At 34.2% G+C, this 15,932-nt stretch overlaps 1 protein-coding gene across 2 annotated transcripts; it reads left to right on the forward strand.

The window, feature by feature from the left end:
- Window positions 1-1,755: 1,755 nt before the first annotated feature.
- Window positions 1,756-15,330, forward strand: GLTPD1_2 (glycolipid transfer protein domain containing; the record flags this gene model as incomplete). Of its 2 annotated transcripts, XM_012942402.2 has the most annotated exons (5): window positions 2,379-2,500; window positions 2,530-2,792; window positions 4,018-4,250; window positions 7,088-7,162; window positions 10,461-10,852. In XM_012942402.2, the coding sequence occupies 5 exons, from the start codon at window positions 2,379-2,381 to the stop codon at window positions 10,566-10,568; spliced, it is 801 nt and encodes a 266-aa protein (XP_012797856.2). In that variant the 3' UTR covers window positions 10,569-10,852. The 2 variants fall into 2 exon arrangements, with proteins under 2 accessions (XP_051071836.1, XP_012797856.2); XM_051211739.1 differs by lacking the exon at window positions 10,461-10,852 and adding an exon at window positions 15,009-15,330 and having other exon boundaries at window positions 1,756-9,295.
- Between the last annotated feature and the right edge of the window lie 602 nt (window positions 15,331-15,932).

Consider the following 15,932-nt stretch of genomic DNA (forward strand, 5'->3'; position numbering starts at 1 on the left):
CTTGTTTAACAGGCAATATTATTTGAACAGTAACGATTTTTCTGTTTCTTTGTACGGTTATGATCACAACATGACTGTATAGACGTGTGCTCTTGATTACATATAACAGCTTACGCACATATCTCTCTAGTTAAAACGTCAATCGATCAAATGTCGCTCGATGAGTCATTCTAAATCCCATGTACATATAAACTCCGATCCTATTATTAGCCTTTACCTCGCCTAGCTGCGTTTCATTCGATTTTACCATAAATTTGTCTCTGCATTTTCTCGTACACACATATTCGCTTCAAATTCCCTCGGTGTGCTTATAGCTTTGTTATCCGTGTTATCCGCAAATGAACTGTAGTCGCCGCTTCTCATTGCCATCTGATTTTAAAAACCATTGGGATTTATATAACAACGGTCATCAGGGTAATTGATTAACAAACCTAAACCACTACATTTGTCACTCACGAAAAATGCGCTAACCGTATGTGCATCACTTTGGACTGGATATTAAACTTTCGTAGAATTGTTCGCATTCACATTTAATCACACCTTTCGCACAGTGAGTTTTTACAGTTATCATTCTGGGGATTTCAGGTCATACTAGCTGATGCACTTAAAATCCCATTAACTGATAATTATGCGGGAAGGCATAAAGAATATGTTCCTACTCACAGAATGCATTTTGAAGGACAAAATGAACGAGAAAAGAGCACAATATAAGCTTCTTTCATCACCTGCTTAAGCTTAGTCCAAAAACAAATCTAAGGGGTAACACCCAGAAATCAGGGATATAACATAGCAGAATGAACTGTAGACACAACTACTACTTAAGAGTTGCCGAATGCTAAAATTTGCTGACGACTGAACTAGTCCAAGGGACTTCCCAGGAGTCCTTAAAGAGGAAACCTGACCTATTCTTAAGGACTGAGGATAACACCTTATTATGAGTTACCAATATCTTTCTTTTCTAATCTCTTATGATTACTATACCTAGGTTCCTGCCTAGAGGTATTGATGATCCACTGCTACTAGACACGTAAGCCTGTTAAGCGAAAGCTCCTTCTATTCCGTCCACAACCATCTGCGACATGTTGCAAACTACAGTTACAACTTAGGAAACTCCTCTCTAGTAGTATCCCAAGTCGAAAAAGATTTAGGAGTCCTTGTGCCCCATGATTTAAAGTCTTACGCTAACTGTGACAAAAATGCCTTCCGAGCAAACCTTGCACTGGTAACGTTGAAGCGCATTTTCGGACAGTTTGACGGACGAACTTTCCATACAATCTTCAATAGTTTCATCCGTCCCCATTTAGAGTACGGAAACATAGTACTCCCCCCTCACTCCAAAAGGACAAGGTCACTTTGGAGCGTATCCAACGGCGAGCCACGAAATCAGTTCGAGGACTCAAATCTAAACCTTACGAAGAACGCTTCCATTCACTAGACCTTTACCCATTAGAGTATAGGCGTCTTAGAAGTGATTTATTAATGGCTTATAGTATTCTTAACACTTCTGGACATCCTCTTAAACACCTACTTAAGCTTAGTTCGAATAATAACCTAAGGGGTAACACCCAGAAACTGGAAACACAACATAGCAAGACGGAATGTAGACACAACTTCTACTCCTTAAGAGTTGTCAAAATCTGGAATTCGCTGCCAGCCGAGCTAGTTCAAGCGACTTCTCAGGAGTCCTTCAAGAGGCAACTTGACCTATTCTTAAGGACCAAGGACAGCATCACACTATGATTTACCAATTTCTTTTCCTCTTTTATTGTTAACACACCTAGGTTCCTGCCTGGAGGATTTGGTGATCCCCTGCTACTAGACACGGAAGCCTGTTAAGCGAAAGCTTCTCCTATTCCGTCCACAACCATTTGAACCATTTGCTTTTCCATTTCCACTTTTCCATCCCTCGAAATCCCTCTAAGATGGCAAGAATCATGGAAGTTTAAATTTGAAAATGCCTGGAATTTCGTTTCACCTGTGGGATGCTGAAAAAACGAGATCAGTTGTTTCACCCTACAATATATTGGGAATACTTATTATTGGAAAATGTACATAGTATGATGATGTGCGTTACTTATGACTGTAATTATCAATTTACGACAACTAGAGGATACTTGACCTCTAAAGGTCGTGACGCTAAAGAACGTATAGTTTTTAAATTCCACAATATATTCTGCGCAATTATAAGTTTATAACTGTTGTGCTTTAACATTACCGTAACATCTACCTACCTCACTATAAAGTTTATAAAATAGGCACCTTCAGAAATCTTCAAGAAAATATTTTCTCAGAATCTGTTAGGTTTTCAGTCTGAACAAAAGGCAGTTTTGACACCGGTAGACAAAGGCAGTAGTGTATGCATCACCTTTAATTAAATAATGGGTCATTCGGGTGATGCTTCGCTAAATTTACCTAACGTGTACAATAAATTCAAAGCATGCGCAAACGGTGATAACGTTCTGCTCCCTGAGTATTGTGAAGCATATACGGAGGTTTCTAAGTAAGCTAGATTTTGTTACATGTTTGCAGACTTCTCGTATACTTTGGAAATCTTTTTTATTTCGTGACCAGTGATGTCAATCACAAAATTTCGGAACTCCGCGACCTGTATGCGGCAGATAAAATTAATTATAAATCTGTCGAGCAGATGGCTGTTTATGAGGAAAAGCAGAATGAACACCTTCCAGTTAAAAAGCGGAAATGCGTCGGTTCCCGGACACTTCTCCGACTCCACCGGGCTCTTCTCTTTGTGATCGATTTAATGCAAGAAGTTTGCAGAGGCAAGTTACGGAGTTTTAAATTTATTGGTTCATATTATCGGGATGAGGGAGTTCCTCGTCAGTTCACCTTGGCTAGCTGTAAATAATGTGGGACCTGCCACAAACTTGCGTTAGTTCAGTTCCCATCATCATGTATCACATCGACTAAGTCCAGACCTCACATACGACTTCAGCAAGGAGTCACCAACCCCTAAGATCTATGTTCCTTTTGCCCCGACTATCCTTAGTTTCCTCAAGTCCAATTCTTATTTGTGCATATTTGAGCTGACGATACACTGGTATATGCAGAGTGACCTATCCACCGTAATCGAATTTACAAAGCTGCTGAGATAACCAGGTTTAATGACCTACTATTCATACAAAGATATTTGCAAGCTTATGGTCATTGTATTACTTAGAGTTATGTCTTTAAGTGCGGAAAACAAACACAACTCGGTCCAAAAATATGTTACTTCACAAAGTAAAGTACATTTAGTCGGTAACTACGATTGTTTAATTTACTCCGACTCTAAAAGTGCCTTGAGTCTGCAACCAGGGTGTTATAGGTTCTATTTGATATATATCATTTTTCCACCTTATAATCTGGCTTAGCACTGCTCTATGGTAGTCAGCGTTAAGACCATAAAGCATATTTTAGCGGAGGTTAACCGTGTTTCTGGCCGAACTATTCGTATTACTTTGTTTTTGTATTTAAGCACTTTATTGACACTACGTATAGATTCCATAAGTATTATTAACAACAGGTTGTCTGACACAACTATAACCTATGTAGTGTTCAACACCTGTTCAAACCTGCAGGATTATTATTACCTCTAATATTTAAAATTTCATCAAAATCCATCTATAATTATTCACTCTTTTGGTTTCTTTCAAGATCTTTTTATCTGATCATTGCCTCAGATTCCACTTTTACAATTCTTCCATGATTTATTATCATGTTTTGTTCAACAAAGTATTAACTCGTTAGTTTTGATTGTGTTAAGTACGAAACATATTAATGCGCTCCAACTTAGAGCAAACACAGATGCTCTTAATGTAACATGCTAAAGGGTAGCATTAATGGTAATTCAGTAAACTATAGTTACATAAAACACTTTTGGTAGCTTTTAATCAATAAAATATGTTGCATACTCAAAAGTCAGAAACATGTACATAATTTCTCCTAAAAGCAGTAATTAACATTAAGTCGATTTTCACCTTTTAGTACAATTCAAAGTGTATTTGTTAAATTTTATAGCGCCACCGGATGAACAATTGAAGGTTATTGCTCGGTCAGTGTACGACAAAACCCTCTCTCAATATCATCCATGGCCTATTAGGAAAGCTGTTGGAGTTGCTGTTTATGCTCTTCCTACGCAGGAACATTTGGTTCATCATATCGTCCAATCTCAACCCCCTGGGAGTGGTTTGCTTACAAATGAACAATGTGCAGAGTTTCTCACTTCACATGCTTTACCTGTAATGCGCAAGGTATATGACTGTATTCAAGCTATTTTCGAGAAACACGATATGCTAAATTTACCATAGTTATCTTGATGTATACTATTTCAGAACTTAATATTGTTGTACTTCAAAAACAATACTCAAAAAGATAAGTCTTAAAGAAATGAAAATTATTTTCGTATGTGGAAGTTATTTTGCTTTCGTTTTATGTTTTATTTCTATATTCTTAATTTACGATACTATGTGGTTTCCAATGACAGCATATTAGTCTTTATAAATTGGTTAATTATAACACTTCCTCACACATTTAGAAATCTCTATCATTTCTGAGATTTTTAAACATTGATTCATATACCTTGCTTACATTTTCAGTAGATTCTAGTTTGTTTTGTACTCAGTTCTCTTCAAAACATCTAAAAATACTTAGAAACAAATGATGTTTTTCACTTAACTGTATTTATTGTATCATAAGTACAACTGTAGCAAAGCAGACAAATGTGTTTGTTGTATTTTTTATTATAATCAGAATGGGGTTTGTGAAGGTTGTAATTTTAGTAGTTGGATTCAGTGGTGGTCTACCTTACACTGACTCATTAGTTCAACCATTTTTTCATTACATTAAGATATGAAAAATCTCTCGGAAAAATGTACTAGGATAAAAGTCGTTCGCAATAAACCTTTACCATGTTCACTATGCCACATTTCTCTGGTAATATAGACTTGACAATACAATGGTATAAGTACAATGTGCAAAATCCCTAATTAAATTAAGAATTGTAAAATACTTAAGGAAATCCCAATGTCCCGATTTGATATTTTATGACACCATGTTGGAAGTGGAAATTCACCACTAAGAAAATACTCAAATGCTAGTCAGTGGGTAAAACACTTAATAGTGATTTTTAAGTCACTCGTTTAATCCAAACTCCATGTAAATGAAGTTACGTAGTTAGTTGCTGAGGCAGGAGTTTTGGGACATAAACGTAAGGAGTAATCTCGTTGAGTCTCGTTTGCAATTACGTTGGTGTTTTTGAATCGCTTAACGAATTACAGTCTATAGAACTATGCATATTTAGAAACTTGTTAAGGTATTCTATGCTTAACGAAGTCATTTATGTATTCTATTCTGTAAGTACTCTACTTATTGATTGATAGTATTTCGCCTAATGGTATAAAAGACTTTAACTGCAAGGACCGAAATGCATGTGTTAATCGTATTTTGTATCAGTGTTAATAAAAATTTTTGAAGTAAACATCCTCTGTGACTAGTCTATAGTCTGCCCTTAGTTTTTGTAGAATAATGTTTATGAAGTATTGGAAAAAGATTGTATGAGTAACACAGAACCTGACGTAATAGTTCTTCAGTTTGAGTGTTATTCTTTCCATCAGTGATTTTACTACCTTTATAACTTCAAGTTTCTGTTAATTTATTACTGGTATATATGGAATTATTAGTTCCTTTATGACCACTTACTCAATTATGTATGGATATAATGTAATGAAATAAAAAGTTACCATAATCATAATATTCCTTATGATTATTTGTTTCCATTTAATCTATTATTAATTGTCACATGTCTGGTATGTAACTTGTAATCAAAGAGAGGTTGACTAGTATCGTTGTATGGTAATTATCAGCTTGTTACATTGTTTATGAAAACGAATTTTATACATATTATATGCTTGTATTGTTTGTGATAGACAACAGTAGCCATTTTAAAAATTAATCAGTATGCTATTAGATTAAATAGTAAGAAACTTAAAATAATTGGGTGTTTAACAAAGGTGTTATACTTTTAAAAATCTAACTGACGAGAGCAATTTAATATATGGTCGAAATCGAAGAATATAAAAGGAGGACAGTTAATAACGGAAAGTCTTTAAATTCTTACAAAATAAGATTAATAAGAGATCCGTCTACTTCATGTACATCATCCTAGAAAACCACTTATTCATCCTGTCTTGACATCAGTAGCCGGCAAGTTTGCATTCATTCACGTGCTTTTTTTAATAATTTGTTAAGATGAGAGGGACTTCATATACCTCACTGGGCCTAAACGATTTTAACACCGTCTTCAAATACATACGTACATATACGCATTTTCTCTTATAACAACAAATTACTAGCTATGAGTACTTATGATAGTTTAAACCATGTACATGACTGATTAAGACAGTCATCTTTCAACCAAAGGGTCGCAGGTTTGAATTCCACTCCAAGTACTTCAATTTGGCCAACCGGGTAGTATCACTTGCCATCACTCCAATAGCCTGACTCAAACCCAACTACATATACCGTCTATAGTAAGTGAATTGTATTAATTTTAAAAAGTTCAAAACATAATATCAATTAATTTTCTATGTTTGTTTAAGTAAATACGGTTTCTCCTCAAAATACCGCTTCTGCTGTACATATGTAACCCTGACTTTCCGTTTATGCATCCTCTTAAAATCTTGATATTGTTATCTTTTCCAGAATAGTTACCACTTAAATATTTCGTGCTAGACGGTCAATCCTTTGTTATCGCTAATACTTTCAATTCCCAGTTAATACTAGAGAAAGCCTTTTTATTTATTGTTTATCTATTTCCTTATGGGGTCGCACTCGGAGCCTTCGACCTAAAGGTCTGATCTACAAGGCAGTGGAGCAATGCCAGGAGATGCAGTCGCATGGTAGCCGGTGACCAACAATTGGTTCATACGCCATGTAAGTATATTATAAAGCCACGCCTAAGTGCCTAATAATCGAATACTTTTTGACATGTGCCTATATAATCGTCATGAACGCTGTTTTTTTATGTTGGGTAGTTGAAAGCAACTGATAAAGATCTTTGAATGAATTCTTTCTGGTTTTGATTTATTAGTTCTGTTTCACAACAGTTCACAATGAAGTCCGATATATTGATGTTACCAACTTGCTTTCCTCCTCCTTAACATTGGTAAGTAAACTTAGAAATATATATATATATGGTATTGCTATGGCGTGCATCCCCCATCTCAACAGTTATTAAAATGCTTAGATATTAATTTACACTCAGTTTAAATTCAGTATAAATTCAAGCAACTCCCCCTGTAGCTCTTCTAGAGTTACTGCTAGTCCCAAGCCCGGGTAAAGGAGGAGAGTTGGGTATGGGGTTAGCGACTCCATCTCGTAGAAAACTAACTCGCTAAAAAAACGCTAACCAGAAAAAATGACGCAATAGACGCCCAACTTCGAGACCAATAGTCTGAATTCCATAAGGATCGGTCGTGCACAGACCAAATTGCGACACTACGGATCATCGTCGAACAATCAGTTGAGTGGAGCTCGTCACTATACATCAACTCCATTGATTATGAAGAGGCGTTTGACAGTGTAGATAGGAGTACATTATGGAGTTCCTGACAAGATTGCCAACACTATCCGGAACTCATACGACGGACTACAGTGCAAACTCATGCATGAAGGACAGCTGACAGATGCATTCCAAGTAAGGACCGGAGTCAGACAAGGCTGTCTACTCTCCCCCCTTTCTCTTTCTTCTCGTGGTCGACAGGATTATGAAGACCTCGACATCGGAGGGAAAACACGGAATACAATGGACAGCTCAGAACCAACTAGATGATTTAGACTTCGCAGATGACCTAGCCCTCCTATCCCATACACACGAACAAATGCAGATAAAGACAGCCAGTGTAGCAGCAGTCTCTTCATCAGTAGACCTCAACATACACAAGGGGAAAATCAAGGTCCTTAAATACAACACGGAGAACACCAACCCAATCAGACTTGATGGCGAAACTCTGGAAGATGTAGAATCCTTCACATACCTGGGAAGCATCATCGATGTACAAGGTGGTCCAGATGCAGACGTAAAGGTGAGGACTGACAAAGCAATGGCCTCGTTCCTGCAATTAAAGAACATATGGAACTCAAAACAACTTTCAACTAATATCAAAGTGAGAACCTTCAATACAAGCGTTAAGATAGTTCTACTGTACGGAGCTGAAACTTGGAGAACTACCACAACCATCATCAAGAAGGTACAAACATTTATAAATAGTTGTCTACGCAAGATACTCAACATCCATTGGCCCGATACCATCAGCAATAGCCTACTGTGGGAGAGAACAAACCAGCTTCCAGCTGAAGAGGAAATCAGGAGAAGACGATGGAAGAGGATAGGAAATACATTACGGAAATCATCAAACTGCATCACAGGGCAAGCTCTAACTTGGAATCCTGAAGGGAAGCGGAAGAGAGGAAGGCCAAAGAACACATTAGGTCGGGAAACAGAAGCAGATATGAAAAGCATGAATAACAAGTGAAAAGATCTGGAAAGGATTGCTCAGGACAGGGTTGGGTGGAGTGCTGGTGAGTGGCCTATGCTCCTTCACGAGGAGTAACAGGCGTAAGTAAGTAATAAATTCAAGCACAACTCTTGAACATTCTGCAAATTGATTATCGAGAAATACCCCTTTAAGAAAGTGTAATATATGCTTGGATGACAATCAGCTGTTCGTTTAATATAGTCATCTGATGGTTATCAGCGAACAAAGACTTAAAGGAAATTAACCAGAATGTTTGCCATACACTAAACAGCTTCATATCATTATCTTCATTCTCAGTTCTGAATCTCTTGTACGATCCCACTATCAATAATGACGAGTCTACTATCATAATAAGTGTTATCTTAATTAAGACTATGTCCTGTCAGTTCAAACGGTAAGAAAAATAGGGGATAGGGTTACCCACAGCGGTTTTAATTATCAGTAACTGAGTTCTATTCAGTACTATTAGCCATTTATTCATTCATTTATTGAATGATTTCTGCACTTTAGAATGTAACTTTTATTAGAAATAACGTTTCTAATCATAACTTTCATCATATTTACATTTTTCATCCGGTATGTTTGGAAACACCACACTAACATTTCCATACCAGACAGTTACGGATAATTCCATACTCTTGAAATGAAATCCCTAATGAAAATCACATACCAATATACAGTATTTATTCACTAAATAAATGGAAGATGTTCGAAAGTGCTGGATAACAACTTTGTACTAATCTTTCAATTTATTACTCTAGGTACTAATTTTGATAAATAATTAATAATGTACTTATTTTCAATAATTGTCTAATAATTATTCGTTTTATTTCTAATATACAAACATTAGCAAAACACTTTGTATATTTTGTACTTTCTTACTGTTAGTTTACTACACCTTAATTAGAAGTTCCACTTAAATTTATTTGTTGAATCGTCTACTCGATCATTGAAAAAAAACTGACGTTTTGATTGGTCTCGTTTTTTTGTGTGTGTGGAATTACATTTTTGATGACATCTTAATGATGAATACCAACCAAAGCTTTCCAAACAATTTCTTACAACCACTTGAAAATCATAATCAATTTAAACAGAATATTCTCATAAGTATAAATGTATGATAAACTTATGTTATTGCTATCAACCATTCAACTTTACTTGAATCCTTAGTCACGAAACATGATAATGATTGTGGTTTTGAAATTTTTTATGTATGGATTTCGATTAGCACAAAGTTCTAGAGCTTAGCTCCGGTCACTAACTGGTAGTTGTTTCGAATGAGAACTGGAAAATTACACATGAGTATATGCAAGCAGTCAAATACGTAACTTAAATTCAAATTCTTAAAATGTTTCCTAATGTTTTTAAAACGTTTTACTCATAATATTAATTTTCTCAGTGAATGACTCAACAATTCGTCTTAAATCCTCTGATACCTGACAGCGTTACATTGATTGATAACAGAGTAGTGGTCAATATTATATTCGTCTAATCCTTTTGTGATGATGGAATTCTAACGATCAATTTGCAATATGGCTAGCAGTCTAAGTGAAACGGTACATAGTTCACTCATGCGGGCAATTCTCAATTTTTTTTCAGTACAATTTCGAAAGACTTGGTAAATAAATGTTCATAGAAGAAAGTCAATAATGACGATCATTTTAATCTCAGTTCAAAGTTCCCTTACCACAAAAACAGTAATGTGACTAGTTAGTGATTTCATAATTCTATTAAATAATATCATAGAAATAGATTGTAACTTCTATAGCTTTCTTATAATTCCCTATTTTAACATTTCGAGAAATTCTCGTGACAAACAATTTGTTTGTACTCGATTTTATGTGTCTCGATTCCTTCTTTTTAGAATATTAAAATGACTATTTTATTATTCCGTAATATTTTTAATCTGGTAAACAGACTAATTAGTTCATAAGATTACAACATTACATATTGTTATGTCTTCAAAGTTTATTAGATTTTGCCTGTTTGATCTGGTTACATGACTATGGAAATCTCCTACGACTAGTTCATTAAGGTCTATCTTACTAATAGCCACTTGACCAACAACACGGTTGGCCAAACACAAAAACCTCAAAACCCAAATGTTATCAGTTCAAAGAGGTCCTCCTACCCCCTATTAGTAGAATACAGTAGGCTAATATTCCTTCCATTACTTTCGAGTCCTGATTATAATCCTTACTCAAAACAAAGGTTTATACACATCAATTACCTGATCACAAATAAGAAATCACAATTTTTACGTAATTAACTTACTATAAATTAATCACAATGAGTAATTGTACCTAGGTAAAATATTGTTTCATCTTCACATAAAACCATTTTAAACAAGCTCATTTTATATGAGCAACACAAACAATCATGAAAATGTAACTCATGTGACAAATTTGTTGTTGAATAGTTAAGCATGTTAGTTAAGATGTGCATAGTTCGTTCATCTTTTCTTTCATCACAAAACATCCAATACGAATATTCGGCTTTGTATACCCCACCTATTTCTAAATGTAGTTGTTTTTTTTTCACAAATTATTAATTGTTTCTAAAATTACCCACCCACTCTATTTTAATTGCAATACGTTACAATGTACCGAGTTCACTGTGTTTTTTTCAGTCTTCATTTTTGATACAGTCGTGATTATCATAACATGCTCTGGTTAGTTCTCAGAACTGCTAGCTCACATATTGGAAATATCATACTAACTCATTGATATATAATTAGAATTTAACTGAACTTAAATCCAGACTATATCTCTCATTCAAATACACTTGAATAGATTAGCGGCTTGCTTTCTAACCAAACTAACACTTTGAATTCACATAATTATCAAATGTATGATTTCTGTTTTATTCTGCGAGGTTAAACTATTTAGTAAGGTGGATTAAATCACCGAATTCATATATATATATATATATACCTGTGTTGCTTACACTAAATGATAATTGATTTTCAAACTGTTACCTGATTTATCTATATTCCAGTGTAATGTATTCCTATGCGTTCATCACCACTTTTGTCTACAACGTCTTCTTCATTCAAGACTATTACACTACGTTTTGGATAATTTTTGGAATGTGTATTTAGATAATTACTTGTAAAACAGTTATTTATTCTGATAACTCAATATATAGTTTACAAGAATTTTAGTCTGAACATTCTTCATTGAATTTAATCAACTACTTTTATTCTTAAACTTCAAAAGTTGACTTTCCTGTTAATCCTGTGGAGTCCCATACTGAAACAAAACAACTGTTCTGTACTCCCTGTTTTTTCATTGGTAATCTAACTGAAACCAATTGAAGAAGCATAATACCTTAAAATAAAACTATTATTCACAAAATTTATCCAATAAAACTATGACTTTCAAACAATTTGACATCCTTTTCCAGATTTCTAGCATTTCTGACATTTTCAATGAACAGTTTTGAGAAATAAATGACACAATCAATAAATCCGTTCTTTCATTCTGCAAATGAATTCTCAGAAAACTTGAATATAAAAAGTGAAATAAAGTCAAAACTATAACAATAATGATTACTTTACAAACTATTATGACTACATGCACTTCAATCGTAAATGTTTGACCACTGAAAATCAACATTTTGTAAATAATTTTCAAAAAGAAGTAAATAACTATTACAGTTCTGATGTTGTCAAGGTCTCACATTTTTAAGTGTACAGATTTTAAAGTTTATTTTCAATAAACAAGGTGTTTTACATAAAAAAACAGTAGAATAAGTTATTGATCTATATAGAAACAACTGATACACAATCATAAATCAGATTATGTATATCAATATAAATTACCTCATAAATACAGACATCATCAGATCACTTGTTGTTTAAATTCAGCTTTAACTTATTTCACTATTAACAATATAGTGAACATATACTAAGGTGGGGCCAACCAATTTACCTCTTAATTACAGAATCTTTTGGTAAAATATGTAGACCATATATTAAATACTTTACTTGCAAAATTCCATTATTTATTGTTCACATTCTGTTTGATTCTTTCAAGTTGCAATTCCTCTCTATTTTCGTTTCTGTTTTTTTAACAAGTCAACCTTCATAGCATTCTACTGCTATGAATTCCTCTTCTGATTAGTATTACATACTACTTATATCTGTCGACAGAAGTAGCATACACTACAATACTACATACTAATGTGGAGATAAATAAATTTTTGAATTTAAGCAATTCTTTCATTTCAGACACAAAATCTACTAACTATTAAAATTCAACAATTTCATTACTATAATATTCTTTACTAAACAATAACAAATAACTGACATTCATTTCTTTTTTTGGCTAGACCTTAATTCTATAGAAAATAGTTATTTGTATAACTGATCAAATAGTGACACATAAGTCCTTTTGAAAAACGTTTATAAGAATTTTAACCAATTAAAAGTTCGTTATTATTATTATTAATTTAAATCGAAAATCGTACGATAATAATGTGTTTTTATATATTTGAAAACAGGAAAAAGTACACTTTTTTTCGAAATTAAAGTTAAAAAAAGAAAGGGTAAATTATGTAATATTTGAATACATCAATGGTACAAGATTCTAGGGTTTTAGATAACGAGGCCTGCTGACCGATTTGACATAGGGTACGTACGTTGAAGTCTCCAATGTGTAGTTTGGAGCGAGGCTTCAGTAGACGTAGGACAGTGTTTTGCGCAATAGAATCGTTGGCTATGGTAACACTTGAGGAGGAAGCCAAAAGAGGAAGTTTAGAGTTGAAAGTCGATGTAGGAGGAATAATAGGAACTGAAGAAGGAGGTTGATTATGAATACAGTTTTCATGAGAGCTGTTAGAGGTATGAGGGCGGTTATTACTTCCCGGTTGACCACACCGTTGGGAGAGTTCCACTGGAGGTACCTTAAAAGGAAATTGGATTAGAGGTGGTCTTAGTGACCTGAGAGCTTGACCGCAGTACCCAAGAGACAACTGCTTGAGGCCGGTCACTCACATTTTTGTGGGTAATTTTCGTGTTAGTTCTGTACTTGATGAGACCCTACCGACGGAGACGGATATCCGTGGGATAAGGCGAGGTGTGCATTTTAGGGTCGACCTTTTGCAACCACACTCATTGTGGGAAGGCAGCATCGTTGTTACGCTGGTTGTCTGAAGGAAAAAACAATTTGGAATGTTTTTCTTTGATCCATGAGTTACCACAAGTAGGCTTTGATATGTAAAACTTAATTTAAGACTAACATTGTCGATTTTCAATAACAAAGATAACTCATAGTACCTCATTTTTTATGTTATCAAACTTGAGTGATTAAGTAGAAGACATCCCATCATATGACTTGTGAGACATTCCAGTTTCATGGTCCCATCACGAAGTATCTACAGCTACAAGGATTATGAGTTTAAAATAATAATTAATTAACTTTACCACGAAGTTAAAATCAATAATGGATAGCTCAAATTCTGTTTAACATTTGAATCACCCATATTAAGACACATTATTTGTCAATAATCGCCTCATCTAAATTAAGAGTTGATACATTCGTGGAAGAAATAATTTATAGCGACTAATAACATCACTGAAAGATAATCAATCCCATTCTTGACTAGACCTTAGTGATAAAAATATTTCTTTGGATCTCAACGGGTAACATCATTTTCTTCAGAACTGTAAATACACCTTGCAGACTAGTATGACGTAGCACAAAACATGATTTCAGGACTTCCTTTCAAATATCTCTTTTTTAAATAGATTACGGACTGAAGGGTTTATGGTATCTTCAGTTTGTCTTGGTTATTAGTCTATCATGATTAGAGTTGTATACCGTTAGGACAGTTTTTTAGGGATGAGTATGTTCAACGAGTAAAAGAACTATTAAGTAGACTTCCCTCTCTCCTCGACTGTGGTTTTTCTATGAAATGATGAGTACTTCGTAAACAACTACGCTCTTTGTTCATAATTATAATATACTACCTTCGTAACCTTTCCCTTTCTTCAAAATCCAGGAACTACAGTACGCATCGGACAGATCCAGAAATTTCAATTTCGTATAATGCATAGATTACTATTACTCACTCGACTAACACTTTCTGTAAATGTGACTATATACCTATAGTACGTGATTGTTATTTTTTAAAAGCGTTACTAGTTAGATGAATCCGAGTAAAACTTGGTAATATATCCTTAAATAAACAAAGCACACTGTTAGTTTTCATATTACCACTAAATGAGCTAATATGTATTTTATTGATGATCGAATTTCCTCTCCTTAAAATATCACTCTGAGATGTCCAATTACTGGTGTTCTGATGTAACATTCAGTTTTGTTATCTATACGAAAGTCACAAAGAGCGGCTTGAAAATCTGAACCTCTTTACTCCATCCTATTGCAGATTAAGGGTAGATCTAATTTCGATGTACAGAATACTGAGAAATGATTTTGGACCTAACTTATTCTCTCTTTTTTTTCTCACTAGATCGGTACATTTCATAGGACATAGCACGCGAGTAGAAAAGCCAAGAACGAACAAAATATCCGTGGCATACAGGTTTTCACACCGAGTCATCAATACTTGGAACCTGCTGCTCAAAGCAGTGGTGACCGCACCTTCAATTGACTCTTTCAAGAGAAAACTGGACACTCACAGAAACATACTAGAAAAGGAATAACATAGGCCATAGGCCTTCTGTCCTTACTACACAAATCTGAATGTAATCTGAAACTAGACTTTCATAAAATTGCAAATGAATTTCTGAGTTATGTGATACTGTTAAATAAATCTGTAGTTTCGATAACAGCTGTCGTGATTCACTTAATCATAAATATAAAAACAAAGATGACATTGAATCTTAACTTCAAACATGAACTCCTTATGCTACTTATTGATGGTATCATCATATATGATAACTACATTATATACTATCTTTACAAATCTTAGAATTAAATACCTTAGTCAATATCATAGTAATTTCATACAACCAGAACCTATTAAGAAATTCAAAGGAATATTTATTGTAATATGCATGACATATAGTTTCTGTTTGTCTCAGCAACATAATTATATAACTTAGAGATTATGTAATTATAACGTGACGTTTATTCAGCAAAATCAAACACCGATTATTTATTGGTTTGATAAATATTTCTTTGGACTAAATCAAATTATTTTTAGTAATCAAAAAATGATATCGGTCTAATTAATTGATCAGATTATACTACATACTAAAAGCTTGTTTAATCATTTGATTAAGTTACATAATTTCATTCATCCCTATACAGAATAAAAATACTCTAATTGATAAGGTGCAGTAGTAGTAGTAATAATAATAACAATATGTGAACTAGCTAATAATGATCATTGGAATGTAAGGCCATTTTTCATCCAATCACTATAAAGTGT

This window comes from Schistosoma haematobium, chromosome ZW (assembly GCF_000699445.3).
Source record: "Schistosoma haematobium chromosome ZW, whole genome shotgun sequence".
NCBI classification, from domain to species: Eukaryota; Metazoa; Platyhelminthes; class Trematoda; order Strigeidida; family Schistosomatidae; genus Schistosoma; species Schistosoma haematobium.